General features: G+C 43.2%; 1 protein-coding gene across 18 annotated transcripts in view; it reads left to right on the top strand.

The window, feature by feature from the left end:
* The window catches only part of CTNND1 (catenin delta 1), a 52,443-nt gene that overhangs the window by 22,849 nt on the left and 9,503 nt on the right, over positions 1-20,091 (top strand). For 4 of the 18 annotated variants that reach the window (XM_069107647.1, XM_069107657.1, XM_069107646.1 and 1 more), the window contains 12 exons: positions 2,315-2,432; positions 3,794-4,081; positions 6,140-6,211; positions 6,737-6,889; positions 7,188-7,723; positions 13,749-14,212; positions 14,460-14,643; positions 16,484-16,601; positions 17,116-17,269; positions 17,643-17,660; positions 18,100-18,168; positions 19,109-19,236. In XM_069107647.1, coding sequence (XP_068963748.1) covers positions 3,887-4,081; positions 6,140-6,211; positions 6,737-6,889; positions 7,188-7,723; positions 13,749-14,212; positions 14,460-14,643; positions 16,484-16,601; positions 17,116-17,269; positions 17,643-17,660; positions 18,100-18,168; positions 19,109-19,236 — 2,091 coding nt within the window. In that variant the 5' untranslated portion in view covers positions 2,315-2,432; positions 3,794-3,886. The remainder of the gene's footprint in view (positions 1-2,314; positions 2,433-3,793; positions 4,082-6,139; positions 6,212-6,736; positions 6,890-7,187; positions 7,724-13,748; positions 14,213-14,459; positions 14,644-16,483; positions 16,602-17,115; positions 17,270-17,642; positions 17,661-18,099; positions 18,169-19,108; positions 19,237-20,091) is intronic. The other 14 variants (XM_069107656.1, XM_069107651.1, XM_069107655.1 and 11 more) reach the window with 6 other exon arrangements.

The following is a 20,091-nucleotide window of genomic DNA, read 5'->3' as shown; positions in this document are numbered from 1 at the left end:
GTTTCCTACATACTGCAGTTTATCATGAGCAGATACCAGTTATTAACAGGGTTGAATGTAGAAAAATCATTTGTCCTGTTTCTTTTTGATGGATCCAATTCATAGACATCTTCAGTGGCTCCCTATTGCCTCTAGGATTAAATACAAAGTCCTCTGTCGTTTAAAACCCTCTACAATCTGGCTCCCACATACCTTTCCAAACTTATTTCCTATTATTCCCTGTCACCTCTCCATTTCAGTCAAAACTGCCCTGCTGTTTGTTCCTCTAGATTTTCCATCTAATTTGCTCCCCTTATCTGGTATTCTTTTCTTACCTCCACTTCAAGCTTCTTCCTCTAAAGCACAGATCAGGCATTTCTCTACCAGATCCCCTACCCCCAAAGCATTAGCACTTTCTCCCTCTCAAAATCATTTTTTTATTGTATTTTGTTGTTGTCATCCAGACCTGAGATTTCATTTGTTTAAGAAGCTCTGCAACCAATGCAGATAGACAGCTGTACCACAATTTAAAACCAAGAGAGTTGTCCAGAGAGGTCATGACTTGCATCAGAGGTAGATTTGGACATGTATCTCCCCTGGTTTGAAGACAGGCCCTTTACAGCACCATATTGCCTCCATTTGGATTTGTTTGCCTGCATACATATTATTTCTTCCCACCCCCACCATGGGATGTAAACTCCTTTAGGCTAGGAATTGTTTGGGTTTTTGGCTTTGCACTAGGCCTTTGTATATAATACCTTGCACCCTCTGTGCCAGGCGTTGTTCCGGGTGCTGAGTATGCAGAGACAAAATCCCCAAATCAAGTCTGCCCTTGAGGAGCTAACATTCTCCTGGCAGAAAACAGAACATCTGTGAAGTAGTTGGCTATGCTAGGATTAGAACTCAGGACTTTGAGCTCCTAATGGTTTTTTCTTATTTTAACTCCCCCCTTGATCCTGGCTCACCTGTGAAAATTAAACTAAAAACTAAGTTTTTAGAACCAGAAGTTCTAGATGGAGTTTTTCTTATCTGTAGTTTTTGCTGCTACTTACCATGTTGGAATAGATCTGGTAGAAGGAAAGAGGAGGGAGCTTTTGTGGCACTGTGGTGAAGAATTTTTCCCTGTGGCTGGGAGGGTTGTCATTGTAGGAACTATGGTAGTTATGATTTGGGCCTTTCTTAGCAAAGGAAGATTACAGGGCGGAGGCTGTCAGTAGGAAATGCAACTGAGACCCAGTTGGAACTAAGTGGCAAGGAGAGTTTTTGTTAGACTTGGTCTGCTTGCCCTTATCCATGCTTTGGCCACATCAGAAGATTTCAGATGGACTTGTCTTCTGTGCACACTCAAGTATAAGGAGGCCAATATGACTTGGAGAGGATACATACTAAAGACACTTCTTTGAGTGGTAGTTGCAACCTTGGAGGCAGAAATAAGAGACATAAAGAGCAGAGCCATGAAGGAAATTTCAGGAGGCTGGAGGATGACATTGGTCATAGTTGAAAGACATTTGTAAGATTTCAGTTTGGATAGGAAGTGGAACAAGAAATGAGGAGGTGACATTCATGGGCAACGTTGTTGGGTTTGGGAACTGAATTCAAAGAAGGAAGTAGGAGTGGTAGAAGAATGAGCAGGTGTGTTTGGCATAGCAAGAACTTACAGGGCACCTGTTCTCCAGACTCCTCTGGGTATGGTTGATTGCTGAAGACTGCATGCGCACGCCCTGAACTGGTAAAACTGAGCAAATGGGAGACCTATCACAGACTGGTCCTAGAGGGTTGGCTTTGCTCTGGGGAGCGTGGGAAAAGGAGCTGAGGTAAGAGGCCCAGGCTCGGCAAGGCTAGTCCCCACAAGTCTTACCTTCACCTCCCCCCCCATCCCCCATGATTGCTCTGGTTTCTCAAACACCTTTGTAGGCATGCCACAACTGGGCCCTCTAGTTTCCACCTTGGGGTGGAGGGGGGAGGAAAGAAAGGAGAGAAAAGACTTGCTGATAGCAGCTCCCTTTTCGTTTGCCCATAGCAGAAAGAAAGTAGGTAGTTTCCTGCCTACACTATAACTCTCTCCAGATTCTCAGGTGGGCAACTCAAATTGGGAGACTGATATGGGGCTGGAATCCAGGTTTCACCAAAAGTGGTGTCTGATCTTTGTGCTGTAGAACCAGAAGGTGTATGGAAACGGCAGTCCAAGGACTGTTGGTGTGAAGAGCTCCTCTTCCCTTCCCATACCCAGTTTTTATGGGTTTCTTTCTCCTAATACTTCCCTCTGTTCCTACTGTTTATTTATTGGGTGTATTTATTTTCTTTCCCATTCCCTTGCTCCCCACTATCTCTGCAGCTTTCTCCTTCCTGCTTCCTCCCTGGTGGTGGCTGAGATGTTTCTTCCATGACTCTTTGCATCTAGACTGGGCTGTTCTCTGTTAAGCCAATCAAATCCGACCTTCCCTTCTTAACAGGTGTGTATGGAAACTTAAAAAAGATGTATTTTAATAAGATTTTTACTTTTCTATTTGGGGGGGTAAGGAGGGAAAAAGAAGATGGTATGGGGGTAGAGTGGGTTTGTTTACAATCTTTATTTCCCAGTGATATGTGTTTGGGGTGCAAAGTTTTATACTGATCCTCTAGGGCCCCCACTGTTAATGCCCTTTCCCCTTGATTTTCTAACCAAAAAACCAATTTGCTATTGGTGGGTTGAAGTAATGATTGGGGGTGGCTTCCTTAACATGTTTCTTTGAGCACAGAGAAGAAAGGCATAGATGTTCCTCCCTCTTCCATCTCTACCTTCTCTCCCCAACACACAAAAAGTCTTGATTATTGTGGCAATTACATTTAGGTATCTTACAGAGTCTATTGATATTTAGTGATTCATTCAAGATGTGAATGAACAGGGAAGGAATCATGGTGATATATGAAATAATCTTCCCAAGACTTCCTGGTGTTAACTGGGCAATTAGGATTTAGGCAATATTTCTCATTTGGTTTTTTGAAGACAATTACCTGAGATGTTTCAGGGTCACAAACCAATTGTTTCAGAACTCTAAAGCTCATTCCCCTGCTGCCTAAATTCCCAGAACTTAGCTTTTTTTTTTTAATACAAACTTTCTGTGGATACTTTTCATTCCTTCTTTGTTAATGTTTTCCTGGTTTATCTCAGCAATAGTTATGACAGGGCCACGTTGGCCTTAAATGTGAAGCTGTCAAATCCAGGAACATCCATTCAGAACCAGAACCCTAAATTGATGTTTTGATTCTTACCCCTTTTTGATTACTGGGAAATTGAAATACTTTAAGAGATTTCCAATTCTGTTTTGGGATTTTAGTTTGGAATTTTTAACTTCCCCAGCAGTAATTCTAATCATAAAGACTAGAACAGGCTAGTTCCAGAAGAGAAGATATCCATCCCTTCCTGAGAGAGGTTGCCTCCAGGACAAGGTTTACTTGGTAAAAGATGGTGGTATGGTGTATATGTTTTTATGGGTTGCAACTTTTTGCTGCTGCTAAGATCAGCAGAACTTCCACCTAGGAACAAGCCTAACTTTTCTGTCATCAGTGACTAGCTTTTAGCCATATCTTGGTTTCCTATCACCTGTATAAGTGGCTTAGCCATATTTATCTATCTAGTTCTTGATTATTATGTCTTGAGGAAAACTGGTAGGAGAGGGGAATCCTGCTTGACCAGAAACTGGTGATGGGCTTCTACGCTTGGTGGTAGTTTCCTTGCTATACTGTGGTGCATATCTGAAGGCTCTGGGATTGATGATCTCTATCTTTTCTTCTTACCTCTGACCTTTTCTTTCTTCTCCCCTACCCCTCCCAGTGGTGTGAAGTGAGGGGGGAGGTTATCTCCCTCCTTCCTCTGTGATCCACCTCCCCTTTACTCTGCCCTGCGGCGGCTCCGTCCCTCAGGGTCATGGACGACTCAGAGGTGGAGTCGACCGCCAGCATCTTGGCCTCTGTGAAGGAACAAGAGGCACAGTTTGAGAAGCTGACCCGGGCATTAGAGGAGGAGCGGCGCCACGTCTCGGCGCAACTGGAGCGTGTCCGTGTCTCGCCACAGGATGCCAGCTCTATCATGGCCAACGGCACCCTCACCCGCCGGCATCAGGTAACCTCTCATCCCCTTAGACGGGCAGGTAGAACTTTGAGATGCTCACCAGAGCAACTGAGATTCTTCCCAGGAAGCTGTTGTGATGGGGATGGACTGTCCATGGTGCCTGTGCTTTATGGTAAACTTCTGCAGTGAATAGGCATCTTCTGGGTCGGTACCTGCTGAGTGTTAGGGGAAGCTGGCGGCGGCTTTGAGCACTGTGAATTCATCCTTGGTGAGCACCTTTCTTTTGACCTGTTCTGCTGCGTTGACATTTCTGGCTTGGGTTGCAGAGCCACCAGTGGTAGAGCTTGCGATTCAGAGTGGTGCAGTGAAACCATCTATTTTTCTCTCACTCTGGTGTTAACTTCTGGAGCTTTCTGGGTACAGTACAGAGGGAGAGGGGGAGCTATTGTCTTAGTGGTTGGAGAAATTGGGCAGCTTAACTTTGGTCCTCAGGGAACACGCTGTGCTCAGGGATAGGTCTGTGTCCTCCCACTTCATGCTGGTCCTTCATGCTTTCCTTGTTAACTGTGTAATTCATGTCTGTGAGAAAGCGTTATGACTACTCCTGTTCTGGTAAAAAGAAAAGGGAAGAAAGCGAATACCATGTTGCTAACCACAGGAGCCAGCGGCCTTGGAAGCCCTACGAGTCTGTGTTATGACTTTAGCAGCTCAGGGTATTCAGAAGGAGAAGTGTCTTCTCTTTCTTTATCCTGGTCCTGATGTGACAAAATGTTGTCTGGGGGTTGCTGACTGGATAGGCCCTATGAAGTCTTGAGAGAGCTACAGGTAGGAGTGATGAGACTTGTTTTTGTTTCACAGGCAGCCGGAAAAGAAAATCCTTGGTAATGAGGTGTCAAAAGAGTAAATGGCAAGATGGGGCTCCAGTTAGTGATTTCTATCTGAGGATGGATTCCTTGGGAAACCACCTAACTGGACCCCCATCTTGCCACTTAATTTCTTTTCACTTTACTTGGGACTCGTTTTTAAGCAACAAAGAAGGAGGTTGATTTAAGATGCAAGTGTAGAGGGGAATGTAGGACTGGTAAAAGTCAGTGAGATGGCGGGGAATTCCAGGATGATAAGTATAGGCTTTTCTTTGAATTTCACTTGGCTAAAAAAAAAAAAAAAGCCACACCCTTCCTCTCCACTGAAAGAAATCTAGTTTTGCTTCCTCTCTCTGAAGCTTGTTTATAATGGGATAAGAGCTTCTTCCAAGGTGGCCAGGTCTTTTGTCCTTGCTTAAGGAATTTTAGCATCCTTTAAATTCTATTCTGTAGCTAAAAGAGAATGAAGTTCCTTGAAGGGGAGGGGTTAGCAAATATATTTTTAGGCAGCAGAGTCATGCAATTTAAAAAAAAAATGTTTAAGACCACCTAGGAAAAAGAGTCATAGTTTGTTCAATAGTTTTAGAAACCAGTGGTGGAGATATTGTGGGGATTGGTGGCCATTTTAAGACCAATTTGGATTCTGCTTCATGCCTGGTAGGCAAGAGTGCTGTTTCTGCTTCTTCAAAGCGCTGCCTATAAGGAGCATTATGGGTCTTTCCCCCGGGGCTGGGGAGTAAGGATGGTATAGGAGCAGTATTCTCTTATTCTCATGGCTTCCACTCAAAATTGAGAATTTGTGTTCATTTTCCCTGTTCCAGACTCTTTTGTCAGGCACCATTGTCCCAGAGATCCAGGCCTGCCTGAATCCCAGGTTTGGTTCTGATTTCTAGCAGTGAGGTGAAAATAGCAGGAGATTTGAATACTTCAAATAATAAAAATGATAGATTTAGAGCTGGAATGAACCTTTGAAGTCATTTAGTCTAATTCCCTTCATTTTACAGTTGAGGAAAAGTGGAAGGGACTTGTCTAGGGTCACATTAGATAAATAAGTGAGAGAGCCAGGATTCAAATACAGGCCTTCTGAATTCAAATCTTACATGTTTGCCACTAGTATATATTGTTAACATTGAGTGGTAACATCATCTTTAAGACCTTGTCCCATAATAAAAGGAGATGTTTGTGTTTCAGAGCATATGGGAAGACCATATAATAGAGTAAACTGTTCCTATGGTATATATTTCAGAACGGCCGGTTTGTGGGCGATGCTGACCTTGAAAGGCAAAAATTTTCAGATTTGAAACTCAACGGACCCCAGGTAATTCCTTTAGAGTTTAGATAGTCTGCATCGCTCTTTTCTTCCCTTCTCATTTTAGTTAGAGAACACATTGGTAATTTGGCTTAGACCCTGGGGTGCAATGATATTAAGTGAACTTTGCAAAAATCTAAATAATTGAGAATGAACTTTAGTGAGCAGAACTCTCCACTGCCTTTAATCAGTGTCCTCCAGTCAAAATATTACTTTACTGTAGAATTTTACTTTTGCTCTAGAACACTAGCTGCTTCTCTGTGACAGTGAGCTTGGAGCCAATCACTTGAGCTCCCTGAAGTAGGGGTTAGATCTGATGTGTGGGTTGGTCACTCAGAAGAGCTCTTTATCAGTCAGGGGTCAGGATGGCTTGACTGCCCAGGAAGGGGAGGAGATTCTAAGAAACCACATTTAAGCACCACTGTCCTAAACATTTTGGAATTTATGGAGTGTTCTCTCTTCTTGCTGGGTTCTCTAATGTCAGTATTCACTTGGGCCATATCATAATAACTTTCCCCTCGTTATTTATTACAGGACCACAGTCACCTTCTGTATAGCACCATCCCCAGGATGCAGGAACCAGGACCAATTGTGGAGACCTACACGGAAGAGGATCCTGAGGGAGCAATGTCCGTTGTTTCTGTGGAAACTTCTGATGATGGGACCACTCGCCGAACAGAGACCACGGTGAGTTGGCACTTCAAAAAGACCTGGGAAGGATGGGGGAAGATTTACTGCTAGGTTTTTGGGCACTTGCCAAAGTGGATGAAAGAGTATTGGATTGTTGTATTGAGGAAAGTGAAACATTGGGAAAATTTTGTGGATAATGAAGAGAAAAGGTGGGAAACACAGGTCCAGGATGCCTCTTCTCTTAGCTAGAGCTATTACTTGAGTGGTCTCATTCACTTGCAAGGCAGGAGCCTCAGTGTGTCACAGGCTCCCTTCACTTAATTTATTTCATTGGCTGTCTCCTCTGCTTTTCAAGGTCAAGAAAGTAGTAAAGACCGTGACAACACGGACGGTCCAGCCAGTCCCAGTGGGACCAGATGGGCTTCCTGTGGACGGCTCCTCAGTTTCTAACAATTATATCCAAACCCTGGGCCGTGACTTCCGCAAGAATGGCAATGGGGGGCCTGGCCCTTATGTGGGGCAGGCAGGCACCGCCACTCTCCCCAGGAACTTCCATTATCCCCCAGATGGCTATAGCCGTCACTATGAGGATGGCTACCCCGGGGGCAGTGACAACTATGGGAGCCTGTCCCGGGTGACACGGATTGAGGAGCGCTACCGTCCCAGTATGGAGGGATATCGGGCTCCAAGTCGGCAAGATGTCTATGGGCCTCAACCCCAAGTTCGAGTGGGTGGAAGCAGTGTGGATCTGCATCGCTTCCATCCAGAACCTTACGGCTTGGAAGATGACCAGCGTAGCATGGGCTATGATGACCTGGACTATGGCATGATGCCTGATTATGGCACTGCCCGCCGCACTGGAACACCATCTGACCCCCGCCGACGTCTCAGGTAGGCCCCGATCTGGAGAGGAAGCTTCTGTGCTTTGAGGGTAGGGAAAGATGTGACATCTTATCGACTCTAACAGCATTCAGTTAAGATACCCTTTTATAGCTGTAGTTGTTTATGATAGTGTTTGCTTGGTGCTTGTGCTTGGACGATACCCAAATGGGGCACTGGAACATACACCTAGACAGTGAGAGGTGATCGTTCTGTCTTCATCAAAATATTCTTCAATCTAAGGTATAATTATAGTGCTAGTCCAGTGAGATGAGAGCTGCTCACTTGGGGAGTGTTCTCTCTGCTTCTTAAAGAAAATATAATTTTTTTCTTTTATTGGGAACTTTGTAAACATCAAGAAACACAAACATTAGCATATACAAAGAAAAGAAAAAGAATCATGTATGAAATTGTGAGGTTTTATTTGTTGGTTTTAAGTATATGTTAATATGTCCTCAAAGCTGACCTGCCTATTTGAATTCCCTTCTAAACTTCCCCCTGTTCTGTTTTGTGTACTTTTTAAAATGTGTTACTTGTGCTCTTTTCTTGCCTTTTGGGCACATTTCAATCACAACTCACCAACTCGTCTCCCACAGTGATTTACTCTTTGTTTGTTTTAAAGCAATTGGGGTTAAGTGACTTGCCCAAGGTCACAGGCCAGTTATTTTGTGTGGGTGTTAAGTATCTGAGAGGCCGGAACCCATCTGGGTCCTCCGAGCTCCGGGGCGGTGCTCTTACTCACTGTGCCACCTAGCTGCCCCTAAGAACTGAACTCTTTACAGAGACCCTTCTTAGTCACTCATTGCTTTTTTTTTTTTGCCTTTTGGAGGGCAGTTGGGGTTAAGTAACTTGCCCAAGGTTACCGTGGCTAGTTTTTTTGTGTTAAGTGTCTGAGGCTGGATTTGAGCTCAAGTCCTCCTGACTCCAGGGCTGGCTGGCGCTTTACTCACTGCCCCACCTAGACGTCCCAGTGCTTTACTCTTCTTCCCCAATAGGAAGCCCTTCTTTGAGACAGGAAAACAAATGCATACTGGGGTGCTGTGTGGAAATGCATAGCTCATTCTACATCTCTGATAGTATCACCTCTTCTGTCTTAGTAAATGGTTGTTAGGTAAAAAGATACTGGTATTTTAATCTTTTTTTAAAGCATAGTTCAGAATGGTTTTTGGCCATTCCACAATTCTGCTCAATTAGACTAGTGTATTGGTCTTTCCACAGCCCTTGTGACCTTGACTTTTTCCATCTTTTGTTATTTTTTTATAAGATTTTTATTGACATAAAAATTACCCGTGTCATTCCCAACATCCCTTTTCAGAGAGCTATCCCTTATAAAATAGAACCTTTAGTTTGAATGTTCAGATATTTAAATGCTTGTATCTGATGATATGCTCATACTTTAAAAATTATCATATCTTTTAATGAATATACCATAGCCTGATCCTTGACAAATATTTTAAGGATTTTGATAGTCATCCTTGCTGAATGACCACTTCCTTAACGGGATTGTGGTATTGAAATGACCAGATCTGTCCTATGATACTAAATTTCCAGGTCATTGACATATTTATTTAATTTAATTTTTCCACGTTTTGCCAAACATTATGTTTGGGGCCTTGGTTTTTGCATATATAAAATTTCCTTTAAAATATTCATATTGTTTCTTTCTTACTCCCCCTCTCCCATCGAAAAATAAAAGAAAAAAACTCTCATAACATGCTTAAGTCAAGCAAAAATATTCCTCCATTGATTATGGTCAAAAAGTGTTTCATTCTGCATTTTAAGTCCGTCACCTCTTAGTCAAGAGGTGGGCACTTAATTGATTTCAAATGTGGGGCTGTTATGGAAAGAGCTGTTGTAAATATTTTGCACATTTGGGTCCTTTTCCTCTTTCTGTTAGAAGTGTGACTTAGTAATGGTATGACTGAATCAAAGGGTAGGATCTCAGTAGGCTAGAGTTAGTGTTGGACCATATTGAACAAGATGAAATTTAATGGTGATAGATGTAAATGTCTTAAATTTGGGTTCAAGGATTAACTTCACAAATGATGAAGGCAGGGTGAGCTAACAATATATCTGAAAAAGATCCAAGGTCTTATTTTAAGTCAAATAGGACTGCTTTGGGAAGTAGATTCCCTACCCCTTCAATGAATTTTCAAGCAAAGACCAAATAATAATAGCAAACATATACATAGTGTATATTGGATAGGATAAGTTAAGTTACCATGCTGTAAAATTTATTATCTCATTTTATCTTCGCAATAATCCTGGTTGCTATTATTATCCCCATTTCAGAAAATTGAGGCAAACAGAGGTTGTGACTTGCCCAGAGTCACAAAGCTAATAAGTGTTAAGAGGTCAGATTTGAACTCAGGTTTTCCTGGTGCTATCCACCATGCCACCTAGCTGCCTAATAAATGACTGTTTGGTTAGGTATGGTGTTAACTAGATAGTTGCAGAGCTGACCTGCTAATTCCGGGCAAGTCCACTTCCTGTTTTAAATAAGAAAGCAGCTGCCTATACTGGTTTTCTTTTTAGCGGCATCTTTCCATTTTTCTCATGAGGATAGTATCTTTGCCAAGTGTTTGTAAAAATCTCGGTAAATACAGCTCTGGCATTATTCTTAATTTAATAACCGTGCCAAGACCATCCATTCCTCTGATCTAGAAATTCACCTACTATCTCTTTAGTAGTATATTGTAAAATTTTGCCACAATTCACAGTCAAGCTTGCTACCCTGTAGTGCAAGGCTTCATTTTCTTGCTTTTGTTTGAAAATTGGGATGATTTTCCCTTTTCGTTGACAATGGCCCAGCTTATCCTATCCAACTGTTCTTTCTGTATCATGTGATGGAGCTCATCTGGAGAAGGGCATCGAAGTGCTATCTGGCATTTCAGCTCCATTGCCATTTTTGTTCTGTCAGAGATCGTTCTTTTTAGCAGAGGGAAAAACGAGTCAAATGAAAGTTGAGCAGCTCTCCGTTTTCCCATCATTTCATATTTCTCAGAGTCAGTCCTGCCCCTTCTTAGATCCCACTTGTTTCTAAGTTGGTGTCCTTAATGCTCAGTCTGAGTGTTAGAATCCTGACATCATCCTTAGAACCCTCACACCACACATGGGCTTTTGTCCTGTATCACTGTTACTTGCTCCAGGCGGTGTGGCACAGTGGAGAGCATGCCGGACCTGTGAGCAAGAAAACCTGGCTTCATGTGACATCTTTTCTTGGTAGTTTTGTGACCATGGGCAAGTTACTTAACTGAGCCTCAGTTCCCTCACCTGTAAAACTAGGGCTTGGCGTTGAGCTCCATCTCCCATGATGCTCTGAATTAAATCCAGTCAGGTTGGGCTGTTCCCCACACCCAACATGTAAATGACCTCAGAGCGTGTATTCACCATGCTTCCTCATGGCTGTCTTTTACAATCCTTATCTTCAAGCTTCAGCTTGGGGAGCCTTCCTTGAAACATCGCTGTGTTGTCTTCCTCTTATCTCCTAGAGTATGGCGTCCGGATCCATTCTGACCAGTCCCTCTTCCCTGTCCTAAGCTTCAGAGCTGGTACTTTTTAACTTTTGTTTTTCTCTCTTTTCTTTGGGGTTAAGGGACTTGCCCAGGGTCACACAGCTAGTTTTTGTGTTAAGTGTCTGGGGCTGGATTTGAACTCAGGTCCTCCTGACTCCAGGGCCGGTGGTCTGTTTACTGCGCCACCTAGCCACCCCTTCTTTTGTTTTCCTATCCCCAATGACTAACTGGGGTGCCTTATACTTAGCAGGTACTTAGTCAGTTTAAGATGAAAAATATGCCAGTATCAGTTTGTCTTAAATCTTACCATAGGGTCATGATCTTTTAAACAGGTGTTTGATCCTGATTTCTCCTGAGACAGTCAGTATTAAATGACTTCGCTTGATAGTCACAGAAGGGAGGCAGAGGCTTCCTTACCCAAACCTGAGTCACCTATCTTTTGATTATCTTTTGGTCTATCTTTTCTCCTCCTCTCTGACTCATGCATTATTCTTTGAGGGACATCAGGGTTACCTCCTGCCCTCTAGCACAGTGGTGAGTTGTGGTCATCTAGGAAGGATCCTCCCCAAGGCGTTGGCCCCAGGTACCAGTCTGTTTCCTGAATTTCTCATTAGTGAGAAATGATTGACTCTAGGAGGGCGTGTACAACAGGGCTTTCTCTGTCCTTTAGTGGATTGAAAAGTTTATGTAAAGAGAGGGAGATTTCTGTGACCAGTCTCTGGACTTATGCCAAAATAGTTTTGGATGAAAAACCTGCTTGTCCAGCAAGAACATTCTGCTGCTTCCTGTTCCGGTCCTAGGAGAGTAATACAAGGTCAAAGTCTAAACAATGTGGCAATGTACCATATTGGAAAAAAAAAGCACTGGACTGGCCTGTCAGGGAGTGACCTAGGTCAGGTCACTGAATTTGTGGGCCCCTTTTTTTGTATGTATAATGAAGAGAAATAACAAACACGATGAATATTTGAAGCTTCTTCCAGCTCAGGTTCTATTTCTGTTTCATAATGAGTTTGAGATGATTTCTCATGTACATGCCGAACGCCTTAATGCTAGGTTCATAATGAATCTTTGAATTTAAGTATTTTAAAGTTTTGCTGTGAGTACTTTGATGTGCGTGGTGATTCTCAGCAACTTCCCAGACTGCTTTTTGTATATGGAATTGGAGTGCTGTTTTCTGTTCAGGTCTTTATTGTGGTAGATACAGTAAGGGAGGCTTGTCACATGAGGGGAAGGAACAAGGACTCCAGGCAGGATATTTGAGGTTACTGACCTTTAGGGGATAATGACCTATAAAGAGGAAGGATTGTGCTTGAAGGCAAAATTAAGGAGTCTTAAGGATTTTTTAAAAAGCAGCTCCTGCACTGAGGCCTTTGGTACTGTTTTCTAGGAAGCAGGAACAGAACTTCTTACCACAGCACTGAGTATCAGTAGGCACTAAGGTAGCCCATATAAACAACAGATTCTCCTTTCTCCTGGGGGCGGGGGAGGTCCTGGAATGAGATGACCTCACCGATATGAGTGGGTCTCTTCCTGGTGGCTATGATCAAGTAATGGTGTGACAGCTTCACCCTCTACTGGTTGTTTTTGGTACTGAAACCCAAGGGCTGGCTTTCCATTGTTTTAGCCTTGGGGCTGGCAGAAGCGAAAAGTGCCTGTTACTGTTACTAGCCAGCAGGTATCCCAGGTGTGTTGTTAATGACAGAGTTTTCTTATGACAATAACAAAGGTTTTTTAATGACAGACTTTTAACGAAGTTTATGGAAAGGGAATCAATCTTAAAAAGAAGGCAGATTTGAATCATACTTGTACGTTCCTGAGGTAATTGCCAGGCTGAAGTGTAAAGATGGTGATCGGTGTGACAAAAAAATAACACACAGAGCCGAGGCTAGATATTCTTGATTGAACCATTGTCTAGGCCCCTCACATTTTCTAGAATAGGGTGGAAGTAGAATATAAAGCATGCCAAGGGGTCTTCTCCTCTTCAGCTGTTTCCTGTGTAAGTACTTTATATCCTGTTTTAGCTAGTGATTGTAAAATTCCATTCCTGGCTTTATTATGTACCTTTTAGTCATTGCTTTATTTGCCTGTTCTGTTTCCTCAGATATGTATAGGTTTAAGGTTTAGCCTCAGTTCTTTACTCATGGAGATGTCATTAACTGTAAAATGTCATTCAAATGTATACCAAAAGGTAGTTTTTTTCTGATTTTAATTTATCATTGAAGATATTTGCCACTTACATAAGCAGTAGATAAATTAAAGTCTTTGCTTAGGCGAGCCTTGACATTAACCATATAAAGATACTGATAAAACACATCCCTTAAAAAAGGAATGCCCTTTGGACTACATGCTAAGAGAGAGGCTGGTCAGCATCAGTTAAGCAAGTCAGATCCTTGCTTTGTCTGTTAGATCTGGGAATTCCCAGAGCTACCAATACCTCTAACTCATACTTTAAAGATGGGACATTCAAGAAAAACTAGATCACATTGGTTTGTGTTTTCTTTGCTTTCTCTAAAATCACTCAGGAGCTATGAAGATATAATTGGTGAGGAAGTGCCCCCAGACCAATACTACTGGGCTCCCCTGGCTCAGCATGAAAGAGGAAGTCTAGCGAGTCTGGACAGCCTGAGAAAGGGAGGCCCTCCACCTCCCAGCTGGAGGCAGCCAGAACTACCGGAAGTGATTGCCATGCTGGGCTTCCGCTTAGACGCTGTCAAGTCCAATGCAGCTGCCTATCTGCAGCACCTGTGTTACCGTAACGATAAAGTGAAGACCGACGTGCGGAAGCTGAAGGGCATCCCAGTGTTGGTGAGTCTGTTGGATCACCCCAAAAAGGAAGTACATCATGGGGCCTGTGGAGCTCTCAAGAATATCTCCTTTGGTCGTGACCAGGACAACAAGATTGCCATAAAGAATTGTGATGGTGTTCCTGCCCTGGTTCGTCTTCTGCGAAAGGCCCGTGACATGGACCTCACAGAAGTCATCACAGGTCAGCACTGGGCTAAAAGACAGTTACTAGGTCAGGTAATTTCTCCTTCAGTAAATGTTCAGAGGGAGTTACTTTAAATTGGAAAAAAGTGCTTGCTTCCTTCCTTCTCTCCTTCCAAGTTGCTTTCCTTTTGGAGAACATGGGTGATGGTAGGATCCTGTATTTGTCATTTCAGTACTGTCTTGGGATGTGTGGGAGAGCAGTGGTGAAGAGGTAGCTCACTAGGCCTTTAATCTTTGTTGGCCAGGGACACTTTGGAACCTCTCATCTCATGACTCTATCAAGATGGAGATTGTGGATCATGCACTGCATGCTTTGACAGATGAAGTGATCATCCCACATTCTGGCTGGGAGCGGGAGCCCAATGAAGATTGTAAACCTCGCCACATCGAATGGGAGTCGGTGCTCACCAACACAGCCGGCTGCCTCAGGTAATAGCAGATGCCATAAAAACTATCCACACGGGAATTGTTTTGTTGTTAGCCTCTGTAAAAGTCCTGCTCTCGTACTGAAAGGCTTTGCTGGTGAAGTAGAAAAGTCAGAAAGCCTTTGAGCACAATCCTCCTGTCAAACCTGATGTTTTGATAACCAGCCTTACTAACTATTGCTAAGAGTTCACCATGGTGGCCCTTCGTGTTTACTGGGTGATAGCGGCAGGAGATGTGACTTATTTTAAGAAGCACACTTCTTGAACCTTTATCCGGTGACCAGCAAGTTGATACAGTACTGGAAGAACTGTGCCAAGTCCTTATTTACATTCTTATTGCAAGTAAACCCAAAGCATCAAACTGTAACTAAATAGAATAATGATTCCTCTTAGAAGAAATTTAAATTGGCAGCAATATATGAGGTGTCCCAAAAGTCTTAATGCACTCTTAAGTTTAAACTTAAAAGTTGCACTGAGACTTTTGGGGCACCTGGTATGGGTACCTTTGTATTTGGTGAGCATCAGAGGTGATGGCAAAAACACTTGGGGAAATGTCGTTCAAGATTCAAAAAATGAGACCAAATATTTTCTAGATATCAATATATCTTTTTTTTTCTTTTTGGCTTTTTGGAGGGCAGTTGGGGTTAAGTGACTTGCCCAAGGTCACACTGCTAGTTTTCTGTTAAGTGTCTGAGGCCGGATTTGAACTCAGGTCCTCCTGACTCCTGGGCCAGTGCTCTATTCACTGTGCCACTTAGCTGCCCCTAGACATCAGTTTATCTTAATATAATGACTAGTATCTTGATATAATGACTAATTACAGATGTGGCTCTCATTTCAAATTCAGCTATTTGAGTTCATTCTGATCAATAAAAGTTTAGATTGGCAACAGATTAGAAGATAGGATAAAAGTAAAAGAGAAATCGTATGCAGTTCACAACAGTTCTAAACTGCTGTGTGTAAGCCAGCTGTGAACTCTGGAAAAGGGGAAATGAGCAAGTGTGAAGGCACAAACACCACCATATTTTAGGGAAATTCAACACTCCTAAAAGTCAAGTGGAAATTGCCAAAAGGAGACAGAGAGAGAGACTAGACAGAACTCTGGCCAGCAGACTCAATCTCCTTGTCAAGTGAAGAGAGTAGGAGATAATTTGTAAAAACATTACCTAGAGAAAGCTAGAAGGTTGAACAGGACCTCCTCACCCTATCATCCATACAGTATTTCTAGTTAAAACTGAATAACAAAGATGTAAAGAGGAAAAAGATCTGCCAGTATTGCTGTAATGGTCTATTCAAATTAGTGGTATTAGTAAAACTACTGCATTTGGACTCCCATTGCTTGATGTGAATGTGATATGGCAGTTGGTACTTAGTGAGATAACACTGGGAAGGGTAGTTGAAGTACACAGTGAAAAGTCTTTGAGCAAACACAGCTTTAGAGGTAGTTAGAGATTAGTTTTTTCAGATAAAGGAGGTCATCACTGTCCTGTCAGTCTCTCAAACTTGCAACCTAGGTTGCATCTTCACCTCCTTACTCTCAGCCCTTATCGCATCATGCTTGGACTGTATTGCATTAGCCTGCTGATTGGTTGCTCCCCTTACCATAAGTCTTTTCACACCCCGGTCCATTCTCCACTCAGTTGTCAAATTGATCTTTCTAAAGATCAGATCTGATTGTGTTGCCCTCTATTTGATAAAATAGCTAAATTTGTGTTCCCTTCTACAATAATAGAAAATAAAGCATGCTTAGAAAGACAGAGCTTTTTACTCCTGGATAATTCTCTACAGATTTGAAAAAAGTAGAGGGGAGAGCTTCTGAATTTAGACTCTCTCTTTTTCCCCAGGAATGTCAGTTCAGAACGAAGTGAAGCCCGTCGAAAACTTCGGGAGTGTGATGGGTTGGTGGATGCCCTGATCTTTATTGTTCAGGCAGAGATCGGGCAGAAGGACTCAGACAGCAAGGTAAAAAAAGAACAGGATGGGGCTGGGGAAGAGGAGGGTGTGCGTGCCTCAGAGAAGCATGTGGGACCTAGAGGGGCAGACCTCAGTTGTCCAGCATATGTCTGAATAATCTCATCTACACCCACCTGGCTTTGTTGTCTTATTAATGTTTTGATAACCTAGGAGAAATAGAATGAGGACGCTCTGAAAAGGAAGCACTTCTTTCTCTTTCATCTGTTCTGCATGTAACAGTTGATAGCCTACCTTGTGATTAGGAAATACAGTATTCTGTTTTATAGGGGGAGGGAGGAAGCGAGCAGTCACATGATTGGGCTAATTTCAGCTCATATTGTTAGCACCACAGAAGAGAGGGAGCAGCACTTGTTGACAGCCCCTCCAGAAGCACTGGCCTAGCAGTTCTTTGGAGGCTTAGATCACTACTGACCACCCACCCCTTTAGGATACATAGGTTCTCTTTACTCCTTATTTGGCTGTTCTTTGCCTTCTTACTGAGCTTTTCATTCCATTCCCTCAGCTGGTGGAGAACTGTGTTTGCCTTCTACGGAACCTGTCATACCAGGTCCATCGAGAGATTCCACAGGCAGAGCGATACCAGGAAGCTCCTCCTAACGTAGCCAACAGCACAGGGCCTCATGCTGCCAGCTGCTTTGGGTCTAAGAAGGGCAAAGGTGAGGCCTAGCTCCTAGTCCTTGCTTCTGCTATGGGAACGATTAGGAATCCCCGATGCAAACCACAAGCTGAGCAGCTCAGGATCCAGATGACTGCAATGTTATCACAGCATCCCTGTTCTGCTGTTTCCCCTGTGTTATGTGTTTCCCTGCTGTCCTGGGAGTGGTGATGACTGTGGTTGGGACAGTGGTGATGGGAAGAGAACACTACTGACTCGGGGATTCCCCTGTCTCCAACTCTTCCCTTTCACCTGTGTTCCTTTTCCTGTCTGTCCTTTCCTGCGCATTTGCGGCCCTATTGTCACCCTTCTCCTGCATTTTCTTCCCTTTCTGTCTCTCTTCTTCTCTCCACTTCCGGGCGCTGCACTGGAAGATGAGTGGTTCTCCAGAGGTGAGTGGATTCTTGTGAGGGGCTTGCCTCTATCTAATATGCATGTTTGGGTTTTAGCTTTTCTAGCACCTCCCTTTTAATCCTTTTTCTTTGGGTGCATGCAGGGGAAATACAGTATGGAGAGCCCAGAGAAACAGGTTGAGCTAATGGCTCTTGGCATGCTATTTCCTGGCAGCACCAAAGGCTGTGATATTAGAGGTTGTCTCCACCTGTGGCCCACACCACTGTCATTGTCTTTGCATGACTCTGCTAGGAGAAGCTGGCAGCTTTGGCTTTTGCCTCTTGGCTTATTCTCCAAAGAGACTTTGATTTAAAAAAAGAAGAAAGAAAGGTGTGCTGTGTTACTCAGTGACATGATGGAGGAAGGGAAGAATAAGAAAGGCCATGTTTTAGGTACTTGGTTTCTTATCTTCCCTTATCTTTTTTTATTTTTATAAAGGGAAAAAACCTATGGAGGATCCAACTACTGACACAGTAGATTTTCCCAAAAGAACCAGTCCTGCTCGAGGTAAGTGTTTTCCTTTTATTAGAAAATCTTAATCCTCTTTGAATCCTAGAAATTTGGAGCCACATCCTAATCATTCTCCCAGGCTGTAGTCCCTCCTCTCCAATATGTCTTCCATACAACTGCCAAATTAATATTGCAGAAGTACTCATGCTAAAGCACAGATCTGACCAGGTGGCTTCTGTAGCTCCTTCTTAGCTCTAGGAAAAAATGCAAACTCTTCAAGCAGTGAAAACCTTTCACAGTCTGACACTTGTTCACCTTTCCGGTCTTGTTACGCATTACACTCCTTCATGGCTTATTAAGTTTTGTGGCCTGGGTGGCTTATACACACCCTTCTCCTGATCTCAAGTCTAGTATTCTTTCTACTCTACCGTGGTTGTACCTAAGACCCAACACTGTAGTATTGATCCTACAAAACTTCCAGGTGTGAAGTGTGAAACCCTTGAACAAAACTCCTCAGCAATTCACAGCCCATTCTGTTGACCAGATGTTGATGTTTGTTTATTGGACAATATCTGTCTATTGGGGAGGAAAGTGTAGAAGGCAGGCCATGGTTGATTTAAAAAATAAGTGAGTTAGGACCAAAGACCAGTAGTCAGTAGCTTCTTTGGCTTTGAATGCCGCTAGTATTAAATGAGGACAAACAGCTCCTAAAAGTGTCGCCGATAGGCCGAAGACACATGAACATTGAACCCCAGGAATCTGGGGTTAAAAAAAGGAGGGAAATGTTAGAGGGAGAGAAAAGGGCATGGCCATTTTCTGGGGCACCATTGTTCTAGGCTACTCACTTACCTTCCAAGAAGCAATGGAAGTGGCTACATGAGTTTCCTGCCTCATGAGTTGGAGAAGCTTAGGGTGGTTTATTGCCTTCGCAATCACATCCCCTCAATATGGCAACTCGGCATTCCGATGTCTTTTCTCTTCTTCCTCTCCCATGCAGGTTATGAGCTTCTGTTTCAGCCTGAGGTGGTCCGTATATATATATCTCTTCTTAAGGAGAGCAGGACCCCTGCCATTTTGGAGGCCTCAGCTGGAGCCATCCAGAATTTATGTGCTGGCCGCTGGACGGTAAGAGAGGTTATAATATATAACGTAACTCCCAGCCTTTTGCCCGTGTTCTTTCAACTGCCTTGCAGACTATAATCTCTCTCTCTCTTTCTCTCTCTCTCTCTCTCTCTCTTTTTCCCTTTTCCTCCCCCTCTTTCCCCCTCCCTCCCTCTCTCTCTCTCTGTGTCTCTCTGTCTCTGTCTCCCCTGTCCTTAAATCACCACTGGTCTACCATTCTTTCTAGCTGTAGTCCTATATCTGTCTTCTCTTAGCCACATTCCTTACCTTTTGTCCTCTCATTCCCTAATAAACCCCCTGTAATCTGGCTTCTAACCTCATCACTCAACTAAAACTATTGCCTTAAGAGTTACCAGATGAGCTGCTCACTATCAGATCTAACGGCCTCTTCTTCAGCCTCATCCTCCTTAACTTCTCAGGAGCCTTTGACTTGGTTACCCCTTGTTACCTTCCTGGTTACTCTTCTTCACTCTGGGTCTTTGTGTTCTGTTGCCAAGCATGACCTGCAAAACCTTGACCTTATTTATGTATTTTCAACATTTACCTCTTTTGCTCCTATTCATGTGTTGCTGAATGAAATTGGAAAAAATTAAAAAATGTTTATTGGGTCCACTACAAATTTATGATACTTAATCTCAACAGGGTCTTCACTGCAGCAAGGCAGTTCTTTTACATACAGATTTCTAATTGTTTCACCATCTTTCTCACCTACACAGTGATACACTTTATTATCTTTCTCTCACCTTCTCAACTGAGGACCTCATACTTGACCAAAAAATTTGAGATCCTTTCCCAAGGAGGTCTCTCTTCTCCCCTTCTCTTTTCATAGGAAACAGACATCTTCCCTCACTATTTCCT

Source organism: Petaurus breviceps, unplaced genomic scaffold (genome assembly GCF_028583685.1).
Source record: "Petaurus breviceps papuanus isolate PSGF00001 unplaced genomic scaffold, PetGlider_PUasm1.0 90195, whole genome shotgun sequence".
NCBI lineage: Eukaryota > Metazoa > Chordata > Mammalia > Diprotodontia > Petauridae > Petaurus > Petaurus breviceps.
This window is presented reverse-complemented; position numbering and strand designations above follow the sequence as displayed.